We start from the raw sequence: 15109 nt of genomic DNA, 5'->3' as shown, positions 1-15109 counted from the left end.
ATGTGGGGGTAGAACAGTACAAATAAAATCCCGGAATCACTTTTCAGGGGCTTACAATTGTCATAGATTGGGAGTGGGTGGGATATGATAACCTTTATAACACAAAGTCTTAAACGTGCTATATCCTTCCTGTATGAACAAAGAAGTATGCATGCACAGAAGAGTAGTTTTACAGATTTCTAATAGCATTTGTGTGGCTACCGATGAACAATGGGCAATGACTATTAGTAGTAATCCCTGCCCAATCCAGGCCTGCAATCTTTCCCATGTTTCAACAGCGCTTAAACCACTTCCCCTTTGTTCCTTATACCACCCTCTCCAAAGAGCCCCTCCTACCTCTTAACGCACACTGAGTCCTACAGGTGAGAAGCCAGCAGTCTCCTATACTCTGCATTAAAGCTTCAACATTCGGCACTCCAAGGCTGTGTGCAGTTGACAGAGAGCCCTACATCGATTTTGAGTCTCCACACAAATTCGGCATCCACTGAGGTCTTACTGACCACTGACCAGTCAACAAGCTTTGCTGCCAGGCACCGTGTCTGCGGTCATTGCCTAGGCCAGCCTAGAAACTGGCCTGCGTGTATTCCTGACAGAAACTGGAAGACGAGGGTCACATGATTGGATCATGCCCCAATCAAAATGGTCAGAGGATCTCCGAAGCAATCTCCCATAAATTTTTCTAATCTTCAATAGTATATGAATCCCAAATCATGGTCCCTTTCCCTGCTTCTATAATCCTACCTGCAACTGTGATGAAATGATTTCTACTAACCATGATTTTGAGACGAATTTCTTCCTGCCCACCCCCACCCCCACGCTTTATCATTGGTAATGTGGCCTCATGCTGATCCCTTATCTGGATGATTGCTTTTCTTCTTTGTCTTGTGTTTGTGCTGTCTAAAACTTCACAAAGGAGTCTCCACAAAATACATTTGAATACGGGGTCTTTCTCCCCCTAGAACAACTCCTCAGCTATACCAATCACCTCAACTAGCCACATCTCTCTTCCCTCCGTTCAGAAAGGAACCCCTTTACCTGTGAGCGCATTTCCATTTCTGCCTCCACACCCATCAAGCTCCACAGGGATTTTCCTTAGTGGATTATCAAACTTTCCCATCATTTAGTTTTTATTCTTAGGTTTTATTTTAGGTTTTATTCTTAAACCTCTCTTGTTTTAAAAACAAGAAGTTTTAAAGCCTTGACTCTTCACTAGCTTAAAAAAATTCCCTGGCAGCCCCAAATAACACTGTATGCATTTCATCACCTCCAATTCACCCCTTAAACCTCGGCCTCTGACCTCCACCCGCTCCACTCCTACTTCCTCACAACAGCTTTTCAACAAAGTCACCATCATTTCAAGGGGAAAATCCTCTGCACAGTGTTCATTTTCGATCTGACCTCCCTTATCTGCGGTTCTGGGCCCAGTGTCCCAGCTCCTTTTTGGCTCTGGTCCTATCACTTGGTTCTGCGTTTCCTTACTGCTTTATCCATGGCATCCATTTTTTTCCTTTCCTGAGAGCTATAAAAGGTTAGTGGTTCTGGGGTTTTTGTAATCCCCCTCTGCCCTGCAGAATCTCCCATAACCCCAGGCTTGGACTATTCACATTGTTTTTTCTTTAACCAGATCCTGATTTCCTTATTCATCACGGAATGCTGTAAACCAACCCTCTGCTACGTATTTCCATGTCAACGTGCTAGTTAAGTTCACCTTGCTCCAAACTCTACTCACTTTTCCTTTAACGTCCTCGAAGATCTTCACCCCATTGCCTCAAAATATTCCCTAGTGTCTACCACTCAGACTAGGAACCTCGAACGCTTACTGGATCCCTCCATCTCCTTAGCCAGACAGAATCCTGGGTACGCGCGACCTATTTAACAGTCCTTAATCCAAGGAATGAATATATTCATCTTTTCCTCCTTGAGAGTTACTGCCATACTCTCTTAAGTGGTTCCCTGTCTCCAGCTTCCATGTTTCCCCATCCCGGCCCCAATGTATTTCCACCGTTCCCAAAATAACTGTTCTAATTGCAAATGCACATGCACTCCTTTGCCTAATATACTTTAACAGTAGTGTCCTCCCCTTTCATGCTAGATGCTAAATGCATTAGTCTGGAATACAAATGAGGTCCTTCAAGATCCTTTCCAGTCCCACCTCCAGTACGCCCATTTCCAAACTAAGCCCCCATCACAAGGACTTGCTTGCAATTACCACGAATATGCAAATGCAATCTCATCTCCATGTCTTTGCACATGCTGTTCCTCTGGCCTAAGGAAGCCTATGACCTCCACTACATAGGCTACATGTTATGTGACACATGAGGGAAGAGCATTAATTATGGAGGCAGACTCAGGTCAAGAATCAACTCAAGTGCTTCCCTGTTGTAAGCTTAGGAGTTACCCTCTTTCCCTAAGTTTCTTTATCTATAAAATATTTATAGTGATGTCTGCATCTCATTTAATGAGCTAGAACACAAACTTCCTATCTCCATGCATTTAACGTGCACAGCAAAAAAAAAAAAAATCCCTCCAAACTCACTGCCATCAAGTTGCTGCCTACTCAGCAACACTTAATAAATGGCAGTTATGGGGTTAGCCAACGAGCCCTGGTCGTAGTGGTTATGTGTTGGGCTGCTAACTGTCAGTAGTTGGAACTACCGGCTGCTCTGGAGTACAAAGTCAGAGCTTCCTACTCCTGTAAAGAATTACAGTCTCAGAGACTCAGAGGGGCAGTTCTATGCTGTCCGATAGGGTCATTATCAGTTGGCATCAACTCAATAGCAGTGAGTTTGGGATTTGTGTTTTGGATGGGATAAGCCAGGAGATTGCTTATGGAAAGGTCGGGGGTTCGAGCCCACCAGTTGCTCTGTGGCAGTTACATTATCTACCAACTTGAGTGAAGGGGTGGAGTTTAGCCTGTTGATCAGCTAGCTCATAAGGTAACACCCACCAGGAGGATTCTGGGAACTTCTTTTTCTCCTGGAAAGAGGACACACACTGTCCCTGCGAGACATTCCTGTTGACAAGCCACATGGAGCTATGCTGATGCAGCCAAAGCCCTGGAGCTGGAGGAGCCATGTGGAGACCCATGCCAGTGCTGAGATGCTTCCACCACCACTGGATCCTCAAGATTTCCCACCCACTGGCTTGTGATCTTCCTGCATTAGGCATCATTGCATGTGTTTATGTGAGTCTGAAGAGGAATTTATAGACTGATATATAGGTTATTGTCAGGGGAGGTCAGACACTTGGAGGCATTCTCCCTGGGGGGCGATCAGTGGCCAGACTGCAGTGGGCCCCTGCTCCCTGCTGTTAAGGACAATGAACAGGCCAGGATGGCTCAGGATGATCCACCTGAGCAGTGAAGCCAGTTGCTTCCATTGGTGAGTCATTTTTGCTGTCACCAGCCACACTGCCACTACGAACATCTTTGACAGACACTTTCTTGACACTGAAGCCTACATTGTCCCCAGGCAGAGCTTCACTCAAAGCTCCATGGTGCATTTCAACAGACTGCACTTCAGTGGTAACGTTGACTGGAGAAAAGGTGACCACCATACCAGGTTTCAGAACCCCAGTTTCCACTCTGCCCACAGGGACCACTAATCTTGTAGATGTCCTGGAGAGGCAGGCGCAGGGGCTTGTCAGTTGGGCGGGTTGGTGGCAGGATGCAATCCAAAGCTTCAAGTAGGGTAGTCCCATGGCATTGCCAACCTTACGGGTAACCTTCCACCCCTTGAACCAAGACATATTAGCACTTGGGTCCAGCAAGTTGTCACCATTCCAACCAGAAATTGGCACAAATGCTACTGTGTCGGGTTGGGTTATAGCCAATTTTCTTAATGTAGATGCTGACTTCCTTAACAATTTCCTCGTATCTCTTCTGGCTGTAGGGTGGCTCAGTCGAATCCATTTTGTTAACACCAACAATGAGCTGTTTCACACCCAGTGTGTAAGCCAGAAGGGCATGCTCACGGGTCTGCCCGTTCTTGGAGATACCCGCTTCAAATTCACCCACAGCAGCAGTATCGATGAGGACAGCAGTCAGCCTGATGTTCCTGTACTCATGTTTTCAATGAAGTCTGTGTCCAGGGGCATTGATGATGGTCACATAGTCCTTGCTGGTCTCAAATGTCCACAGGGAAGTATCAATGGTGATGCCACATTCCCATTCGGCTTTCAGCTTATCCAAGACCCTGGCAGAATTGAAGACCCTTTCTTGACTAGGCTCCCCCCACATGTTAATATCAGATTTGTCCACTAGATCTGGACTGGGTTGGGATGTTTTCTCCATACACAATTGCTCTTTAGTACAAAAATATTTCTTATACACATACCATGAGCGTCTATGAATTTGTTTCTCTAGTCAACCCAGAGTAACACATGCTCCAAAGGCACAAAAGGAGGCTAGCTACTCCCGTAACGATGTACAGTCTTAGGAAACTGAGGGAGCCGTTCTCTCGGTGTTATAGGGCCACTAGGAGCCACACTGAAATCAGTGGCAGTGGGTATGGTTTTCAGAAACATGCCTAAGTGTCAAGCCCTGCTCCCCTTCCCTATCGTTGCTCAACTGTGTCCATGCTCCTCCTCTCATGCCCTGGTCCAATTGTTGTCACTGCACTTATTACACAATATTCTAAACATTATTTTATACTTGGCCTAGTGGACTGTGCACTGAGCCACAAACCACAAGGTCAATAGTTCTAAGCCACTAGCTGCTCCACAGGAGAAAGATGAGGGTTTCTACTCCTGCAAAGAATTAAAGCTCAGAAAGCCATATGGGGCAGTTCTACTCCGTCCTCTAGGGTCGCTGAGTCAGAATCCGCTCAGTGGCAGTGAGTGGATCCTTTACAATGGGCTCATCGAGTAGTAAGAACTCAAGGGCAAAGTCTTCGTCGGTAAGTTTCAGCAGCTAGCCCAGGATTCAGCAAGTGAGACTCAACACATTCCTTGCGACTAAAAGCATTTTCAAGTGCGAATTCAAAGAAATGAATATCTAATAATCAGATAACATATTCTCTCTTCTATATCTTAAGACAATTTTTTTACTGCTTCTCTCTTTTATGGACCTGATTATGGAAATGGGAAACTGCATTAAAAAAATGTTTAAATACAATTAAGTCAGTTGTATATGGGAAGATTTTAAAAATTACATGCAGGTATCTAAAAATGATCCTCGTAGGGGTGTTTCAGCTGGGTCTGGAAGGATGAGCAGGAATGTTAAGGGAAAGGAAGAATTTCCTAGGTGATGTGAGTAACATGCACTGAGAAAGGAGACGCGCAGGTGAAGGTCAAGTAAGCGCCGGATGGGAGTGGGGAAAACCGGTTAAGAAAGTTTTGTGGAAAAATTATATTGCTTTGATTCCATTTGTCACATGAAACCAAAGTCCATGGAAACATGGCGGGGTGTTGACACCTCTCAAGGTCGGTCGGGCAGCAAGTGTGGGGCCACCCCTGGAGGCAGGCATAGAATACGAGCAAGCAAGAAGTCAACGAGGCAGAAAGGAAGTGGTTCTCACCTTCTCTCTTACAGAAAAGGCCACATCCACAAGGAGGCATCATCAGGCTGTGAGCTAATGAACTGGACTCCCAACTCTACAATTTCTTGCAAATACAAACTGACATAAAAGCTAACAACTACACAGACCACCCCTTGTCAGCTTGAAGCCTTTACACAACTCTAACCAATACATAATCCCCAAAGACAACAATAAAATTCTGTTTATACCTAACAGGATACAACTAAAACACATGCACTGTATATCATACTACTGTCAATATCTACCACATCCATGAGAGTTTGTAAGTCAGCCACTTCGCACCTTTCTCGCTTCCCACTTTGGGTAACCAATTTCTAAACTGCCCATTTCTTAGTGCTCCAAGGAAACTAGCACGTTCTTTGATGTGAAGAACCTTCATTCAGGTGGGAAGCTTGCGTCTGTATCCGTAAGTGACGTCTAGCACGGTCTAGAGCAAAATCTAGCGCAGGCCAAACATCAAATCAACAAACAATATGCACCAGCTCCCTGGGTCAAACATCTTCCCTATCATCCACTCAGTCCTAGTCTTTCCAAAACTACTAGGTCAGTGGGTGCCCTGGGAAGTTAGGCATTTCTGCCACAGGACTCCCGCCCCCACCCCTTCAGACCATTGGTCCCTTCATGTATTCCCAACAACCTTAATTCTCCTTGGGCTAGGTCGTGCCATCGGCTCAGGTTCCGTGTAAATCTCTAAACTTGAGATCACCCAGTGCATGGGTCTCTCCTCTAGTCCCCGTGAGCCAGGTCCACAGGTGTCAGTGGCCACGCCAATCCATCTCTCCAGCGCTGGGCTTCTCCCACTTCTACTCAACAAGTGAGTCCAGCTGGCCACCTGAGAGCATTTCAGCCTGTTCACGGGCTCCCTGTAACTTTCAGTCCAAGGGGGTACATTTTCTCCTGGATAGGTTTTTCCACCTAGTGTATCCACAGGAAAACAGCCTCCTCAAGATTCAAAAAGCCCAAGGTACCTTCCTTTTCCTTTTTTCCTTCAGTCTCTCAACAGGTTTAGTCTCCCGTGTCTTTTCAAATGCAAATGTTTGGCACGCAAGGAACTGGGTGGGGCCTACTTTTTCTAAGCCAGTGGTTATCAAGCTTCCTCATGCCTCCACCCTTTAAAATAGTTCCTCATGTTGTGGTGACCCCCCCAACCATAAAACTATTTTTTTGCTACGTCATAACTGTCATTTTGCTACTGTTATGAACTGTAATGTTAATATCTGATCTGCAGGGTGTATTTTCATTGTTACAAACTGAACATAATTAAAGCACAGTGATTAATGATAAAAATATATAATTATAAAAAAAAGAAAAATATATATATATAATTATATATTGTGAAATATTTATTTCTAATTACACATAGATGAACTTTTGTCTTGAAGCATGGTGTAGCATGAGTAACAGGTACTCCTATGTGAGCGCATCTGCAATGTGGGCGGACCCACCAGGAGATGGATAAAGGAGTGATGTCTTGGTTCCTAAGACCATCAGAAATACGTGTTTTCTGATGGTCTTAGGCGAACCCTGTGAAAGGGTCCTTCGACCCCCAAAGGAGTAGAGCTCCACAGGGTGAGAACGGCTGTGTTAAGCCTTCTATCTTGTTTTCAAGCAAAAAGCCATTTCCTCCATTTAACAGAATCAATTGTAAAGGCCAGGAGGCTTACAAGCTCTGTTTAAAAATAATTTCCAATATTCATTTCTATCACATTATGTTAAAATAGAGAAAGTAGGAGAAATCAGTATAATTCTAGTACAGCCAGATATTAAACACAATTCTTTTAAAAAACACTTAAATTCATTCAATTCTTCCTTAGCTACACTACCTCATTCCTATGTAAGATGGCCTTAGGCCCCTGGCATGACCAAACCACAGGCGAGCCTTCTATCAGACATTTGGACTACACAGCACGGCTTTTCTTCAAGACAGTCCTAAAGGCATCTTCCTTCCTTGACCTTCAACTGAACAGCCATTATGATCCTTTGCCCCATTACAGGGAGGAATAACCAGACAGTTCCAGAGAATCAAACCTTTCCCTTCCTATGCCCTTTCCAGAAACCAGCTGAGTAAATTGTGCAGCCGTGCCTGACCTCCTCTGGCCATTCAAAGAGAAAGAAAACCCAACTCCATCTGGCTGCCATGGAGAAGAGGCCAGCCAAGCCTCCGACTTCCATCTTCATGATTTGTTTCTCTAGAACCACACTCCTGTGATACCAGACTGCACTGGGCTGGTTTATCTAGAGAAAACAAAATTAATGACATTCATATATGGATAAGGAGGAGCTTTCCATCAAGAAGCAATTTCATATGAAGATGGTGCCCCAGCCCAGTCTAATTCAAGTCCACAGATCCAATGCTAGCTGGAATCCTCTTCACACCCATGTAGCCACAGGATGATGACATCAATAGGGCAAGTGGAAGAGTGGCAAGTGGGTGCAAAGGCAGAAGGATCCAAGGTCAATGGAAACATGTGAGTGCCCTCACTGGCAGCTCTCAGGGTCCTGAAGCCCACAGGGGCCACCCCTGGAAGCAGGCACACAGTCGCAGGAAGGTGAAAGGGCCGAGGTCTCACCTTCTCGTTGACAGAAAAGACCATACCACCCAAATCAGACTACGATATCATTGGTAGTCTGGATTGCACCCCGATAGTCTCATACAAATTCAAGCTGGCAAAAATCTGAGTGCCACAATGGGGCAAAATGTGTGTGGGTGCAAACTAAGAGAAAGGAGCCAAAGAAGAGAAACAGATGAAACATACAAGGCTGAATATATGAACCGATTGGGCAAGTTTCCAAGATAGTAAAGCGAAAGCTATAGAATACAGGTTGTCATCCTCCACTTGGAAAGATGAATGGGCACTCTGCTGAAACTGCTCGGAGGAAGCGAGTGAGGTGAAGATTGCCTAAGTTATTACAGATAGATTTAGAAACGGTGGGAAGGGAACAGAGGGAGTTCACACCATACATCACTTTTTTTTTTCTTTATCAACAGAGTAGGGAGTTGATTAACTGCAAAGAATAAGCGTACAGGGATGGTATAAGAAGCCCTAGCACCCACTAGAGTAAATGAAGCCACGCCCACACGTAGAGAGGCCTACCAGAAATGAAGCTGACCGTTTTCTATTGTCAGAGCAAGCCTCTGACAAGAACTGCAGTCTACCGGAATCAAGTTAGAACTAGGGGCAAAAGGAGTGTCTATCAGACCTGCCCTAATGGAGACTGTACTAAACAAAGGCCTGGGACAGCGGTTCTCAACCTGTGAGCCGCGACCCCTTTGGGGATCGAACGACCCTTTCACAGGGGTCACCCGATTCATAGCAGTAGCAGACTGACAGTGATGAAGTAGCAATGAAAATAATGGTCTGGTTGGGGGGCCGCCACAACATGAGGAACCATATTAAAGGGCCGCGGCATGAGGAAGGTTAAGAACCACTGGTCTAGGACAATATAGGGCTTCCAGAAGCTGCAGGACTCTTACACTCAAAATAATACATACCTGCATTGGATTTAGAAGTGGCCTTACTAAGCATGTCGGAGGTCTTACTAGAACTACAGGGGTCAAGGCAGTTTAAAGTGCATCACCTCTAGGATTAACGGCCCTATCGAGTACTTGCAATATATAAAATACTACCAAAAAAAAGAGAAGCCACCCCGAACCAAACAGAACCCATTGAGTTGATTCCAGCGCGTGGTCAGGTACAAGTACTGCAGAGAGAAATGGTGCTCCATAAAGTTTTCCAGGCTGTGACTGTTCAGATGCACATCGCCAGGCCTTTCTTCTGAGGCACCTTTGGGGTTGGCTCAAACTCAACTTTTTTCTTAGTAATTGAGTGCATAATCATTAGTATTCAGGAACAAATACGCACACACACATGCACACACACGCGCATACACACACACATTGCCTCCACCCCTACACACACACACACACACACACACACATTGGCTCCACCCCTACACACACACACATTGGCTCCACCCCTACACACGCTCCACCTCTACACACACACACATACATTGGTTCCACCCCTACACACGCTCCATCCCTACACACACACACATTGGCTCCACCCCTACACACATGCTCCACTCCTACACACACACACACACACTTTGGCTCCACCCCTACACACACTCCACCCCTACACAGACGCTCCACTCCTACACACACACACACACACGGCTCCACCCCTACACACACGCTCCACTCTTACACACACACACACACTTTGGCTCCACCCCTACACACTCCACCCCTACATAGACGCTCCACTCCTACACACACACACACACACACACACACACACACACACACACACATTGGTCCCACCCCCCTCCCTGAAGGAAACCCTGATGGTGAAGTCCTGGGCTGCTAACAGAAAGGTTAGTTGTTTGAATCGACCAGTTGCTCCACAGAAAAAAGGCCTGATAATATGCACCTGTAAAGATCGCTGTGGGGAGACTCTACCCTGTCTTAGAGGGTCACTAAGAGTCAGAATCGACTCAATAGCACTTAACAGCAATTCTCCATGAACTACACCTTAAGCTATTAAGAGGCCTGTTGTTTGACGTTGGTCTCTGCTTCAAAGGGCCTTGTGAAGTGCTCACTGTACAGGAAGGACACACGCACTTCTCGAAATGGAAACAGCAATTCTGACAGATGGTGTACATGTCAAACCTTTCGCCTTTCCTTTTAAGTGATACATGTGATGTGTACTCAAATATGTACATTTATTCTTTCAAATTTTCTGCAAAGGCTCCATGATTTTGAAACAACATGTACAGAGGAGAGGGCAGCTTCTAATTTCCTTTTTCAACACCATTAAACTACAAAAAAGGGAAACCCAAGTTCTATTGTCTTAGTCTAAGTATGTCAGAATCAAAGTTCCTGGTGCTCAACATCCTTTTTTTTTTAACCTTTAGCACTACAGTGAGCTTAGTAAAAATGATTCTCCACTATTTTCTTGTTCTCTTTATCATGCAAGAAATATCTGGAATAGCATACAAATGGATGCACATTTATGATAACCTAAAAGTACATTATATTTGGCTATTAAATTATGATACAAAAATAAAGAGAAAATTTTATCTTGTCTAAAGGTATGATGGAAAAAATAAGTTGGGTGAAAATGGCAGTCTGAAAATTAGCATCACAAAAAGAACATTAATTCATAAAATGAATTCGCCATAAGTGATTTAACATTACAGAATGTAAATTTAGTGTCAGTAGTAAGAGCATGTAAGTGATTATTTGGGATCGTGAGGATCAATTTGGGAAGAGGGTAGGGAAACTACCTATTTTTCATCTGTAGAACCTGGCCTTCAAACCTCCATGACCAACTCGGTGGCAAAGATAAAAACATCTGCCAAAACACAGATGACAGCGTGAGCAAGGGTCCCAATGGTAGGCACTGAGTGTGATGCTGTAACACACTGCTCCTAGACTGCTGGGCAGCCCCGTAAGTAAGTACTCTTAAAGAGGCATTTCCTTCCTTCAAATGCCAACTTGGGCTTAGAAGGAAACGCCCTGATTATTATCCCTTTATAAATAAAACTGAAAGCAAGCATCAACTTCAGCACAAATGAATCTACCAACATTTGACCTTCTTACTCATGTTGTCAGGATTTTGTCGGTGGTTTTTGGTTTACTCATTTTACACTATAAATTCAGTCTCTAAAATTCCTTAGTTATGACTTACTGTTCGGAAACTATTATCTCTTTATGCCTGTCCTTTTGCAGATACAGATTAGACACACGAAACAATACAGACTGAACATACAAAACAAACACATTGTAATTTATAACAAACACTATCACTCCTTGTTTTTATATTCAACAATAAGCAGAACTCAACCGCCTAATACCTGGTGTTTTCCCAAGTTAATATTTACTAAACTACAATAAAATACCATAAATTCTGAATTCTATGACTCTAGAGGGGGTTAAGCACATTAATATGTATGTAAATTAGAACTAATTATACATGATCTTAACTATTACTAAAAGAGGCCTAACAGAACTCTCATTCCCAAAAGTACCATTGCAGTTCTTTCTAATATATTTGAAAATAGGACCCCTGCTTTTAAAACAGTCTACGATTTACACTCTTTCTACTATCAGCCTAGCTTTGGTGCGAACAGTTTGAGTTGGTGCTATTTTATTAGGAATTTATCATCTCGGTATCAAAGCTTCCTGATTATACAACAGGTACCTGAAAGCAGTATTATTTTAGTTGTAATGATGGCAACAAGCACGCTAACGATGATGACAGCAAACTCTACATATGTATTAGATCAGGGATGTATTAGCTAAGAGAGATCCTGATTATTCATAGCTCCAACATCGCAGGATGCTGGGGGGTGGTGGTGGTGCAAATGAAATGGAGAGAGTAAGTGGTACAGAAGGGCTTCAGGGCATCTGGAAAATGACTCAAAGTCACAAGCGTTTTTGAACAAGCACACTGAAGCTAACAATCACTTTAAAAAACCAAATTAACGACGGTTAGCCAATCTGCATTCTAAACCTTAGCCTCAGCGTGCCCAAAAGGCTCAATGTGTACATAGGCATTGTGACAGGCACTGTGGAGCCAGGAATATCCCTAGTCCTTCGTTACTCTTCGGAGGAAACATTTGGAAAAGAGAAATGGATTCCGAAACCTTGGGGCGTGGGGGGTGGGGGGAGGGAGCAAAACGCCTTTGCTGTCCAAAGACACCCACCCAATCCCACTCGGCAGCCAACGTGTTTGGACTAGGGGTTCTACTCTTCACAGGCGAAATCTGGAATAGTTTTAAATCTGGAATAGTTTTAAAACAATTCACACACACACACACTAAAAAAAAGAGTGGGAAAACTTGAACGTACAATTTGAAATGTATTAAATGGTTGATTGGGGCTTGGGAGCGGAGGGGTCTCGAAAAAAGAGTTTCAAAGGAAGCTCATCTGGAGCTTGAAAGCGGGGAGGCGGGCGGGGGGGTAGGGTCTTCCTGAAAAAATGCTGAGCTCGAAACGAAACTTAATCGGGTGCCCTTTCCGTCCCCGCTGGGTGCTCTTGTGGGAGAGCAAACAGCAGCAGCCTGGTGCTGCCGACTTCGACGAAATGCGCACTTCCAACGCGAGAGGCCCGGGCCCTCCCACTCTCCCTTTCCTCCCCCCCCCCCCCCAACCCCCGAAAGCGCCTCTGCACAAAGAAGGGAGAGAGGTGCGAAAGAAGGAAGCCCCAGACAGCAGCACCCCCCGCCCCCCGCCCCCGCCGGCCTCCGATCGCGCCCCGCGCTCTGCAGGAGCCCATTCCGCGCGAGGTGCGTGGTTCGGAGCCCTGCACACTCGGCGGGCGCAGCTTCACCAAGAGCCCCGATCTCCGCCCCGGGGAAGAGGACGAGCGGGGCGAGCAAAGGGTGGGGGGCGCCCCGTGGCCCGGCGGCCCCCGGCGTCTGCACTCGCGGGGGCGCGGCCGCGGCGCAGGGTCCCGCGCCCTGGCCACCCGCTCCGGGCGTCGCGAGCACGGGGCGCAGCCCGTACGCCGGCGGGGGCGACGAGAGGCTCGCCTCAGGGCCGGGAGCGAGGGGCCACTCACCGCAGCCGGCCGAGCCCAGCAGGAGCGCCGCCACCGCCAGGGGCCACATCTCGGCGCCCGCCGGGGAGTCTCTGGGCTTCCTGGACCGTCGCGCCCGGCCCGCCGCCGCCGGCGCCGCCACCGCAGGTGTCGGTAACAGCCGCCGCCGTCGCCGTCGCCGTCGCCGACACCAGCAGGACCGGCCGCCGCCGAGCGTCACTGGCAGGACGGCCGCCTAGGCGGGCCGGCAGCGCGCACGCGCGTTCTCGCGCTCCCCCCCCCCCCGCCTGCCCCCGAGCCCCGCCCCGCCCGGGCGAGTGGCGCACGCGCATTGGCCCCGCCCCGCGGGGGACGTCGAAGCCACGCCTATCCCGCCGCTGGGCTACATTCCCAGCTCCCGCCCGCGCCGCCCCGGCCGTTGGTCCGTTCCCAGGCGGCGGCGCGCGCCACGCCCGGACTCCGGGTCCCCGCCCGCCTGCCCGCGAAAGAGCTCCGGGACTTCATGGAGGCCCCCCTCGCGGGCCTTCCCGCCGCGATTGCAGCCCTGCCACGCCGTCCGGACCCCCACTTGTCCTTCCCAGCTCGCAGCTCGCGTTCTCTCGCTTTAGGGGAACCCCTAACCCCCCCTAGGCCCGCACGCCCCGACCGAGCCCTCTCCGGCTGCGTTCCCCCCTCCAGCCACCTCGTCGCGTTCACCTCCGTTTCCCTGCAGATGCCTCGCCCTCGCCTCTGGGTGAGTGGGTGCGGGTCTCCACACCCCGCACCCCGGAGGCCTGGGAGTCTGAGGGCGCCAAGTCTGGGGTGGGGAAGAGAGGGCCCGGCCGGCCTGCGGGGCGCTTCCATTCTCACCCCTCTCGGGCGCCCCGCGCTGGCCTCTGCGCTTCCACCGGTCTTCAGTGGTTAACCACAAGGGTGTTCGTTCCCCTTTCTCACCTTGTTTTCGTGCTCTGACCTGGGCTGGACCAGTTCCCCCCATGGCGGTAAACATTTTTGCACGTACTCCCCAGGAGCGATCATGCACAAGCTCCAAAACAGATGTCTTAGCTGAGACGGCTCTTGCGAATGCGGCATGGAGTTGGGTTTGGTGGCTGCCCCGTTACAGCCAGGGACGCGGTGTTTGCATTTAGTAGCCTGTGAAATAGCAGCCACGGACGCGGTGTTTGCATTTAGCAGCCTCTGAAATAGGGGTTCCACATTGTGGACAATAGCCTTCCCCGCGTCACGTCGTTTATCCTGCAGCAAATGTCCCTTTGAGACCCCTTTAACATTTATCCTAAATGATGACCTTACTTTATCCAAAAAAGCTCTTCTAATGGGATGCATATTCCGATGACTCCCTTGGTGGTTTTTCCTAACCTGCTGGAAAAGGAAAATAACTCTCCACCGTAAGAAACCACTTTGCCAAGGCGTCTACTCAGGCCATCTCTGACGTCGCCTCTTGTCTTCATAGAAATAAAATCCACGAGGGGAAAAAAAAAAAGAGAACCTGATGCAAAGGAGAGAAAATGCTTTGAAAATGATTAGGGCAAAGAATGTACAGATGTGCTTTATACAAATGATGTATGTATATGTATGGATTGTGATAAGAGTTGTATGAGCCCCTAATAAAATGTTTTTAAAAAAGAAATAAAATCCACGGACCAAATGTCACTTTTCTCTGACCCACTGTGGGAGGTTTGCATACTATCTAGCTTTTCCCTGTGGTGAATGTTTCCGCATGACCTCCTCTCAAATCCCAGAGTGCAAACCCCAGTGTTTCCATTGAACTAAGCAAACAGGGGAGCTTAATAAATGTATTGATTGACTTATGGCAAGCACTGTTCAGGTTCGCTTTGATTTCTTTTTAGTGATTAAAAAGGAAAGAAAAACATTCGTTAGGCAGACATCTCACTAAAACAATGGCTAATGAGGACGACGGTAATGGATTTAAATGGCGGCCTTGACACCCTGAGCCTGCCAAAGGGACTGATCGATTTTTAACTGCTGCCCTTGGCGGCTGCAAAAGGATCCCATACTAGACTT

General features: G+C 47.3%; 1 protein-coding gene across 6 annotated transcripts in view; it reads right to left on the bottom strand.

The window, feature by feature from the left end:
- Positions 1-13340, bottom strand: part of CD47 (CD47 molecule) — an 80977-nt gene extending 67637 nt beyond the window's left edge. Inside the window, exon 1 of one of the 6 annotated variants that reach the window (XM_075542569.1) lies at positions 13109-13340. In XM_075542569.1, the coding sequence (XP_075398684.1) occupies positions 13109-13157 (49 nt within the window). In that variant the 5' untranslated portion in view covers positions 13158-13340. The remainder of the gene's footprint in view (positions 1-13108) is intronic. The other 5 variants (XM_075542568.1, XM_075542565.1, XM_075542564.1 and 2 more) reach the window with 5 other exon arrangements.
- Positions 13341-15109: the final 1769 nt, after the last annotated feature.

Source organism: Tenrec ecaudatus, chromosome 2, assembly GCF_050624435.1.
Source record: "Tenrec ecaudatus isolate mTenEca1 chromosome 2, mTenEca1.hap1, whole genome shotgun sequence".
Taxonomy (NCBI): Eukaryota; Metazoa; Chordata; class Mammalia; order Afrosoricida; family Tenrecidae; genus Tenrec; species Tenrec ecaudatus.
The sequence above is the reverse complement of the archived record's forward strand: the minus strand, read 5'-3'. Positions and strand labels throughout refer to the sequence as shown.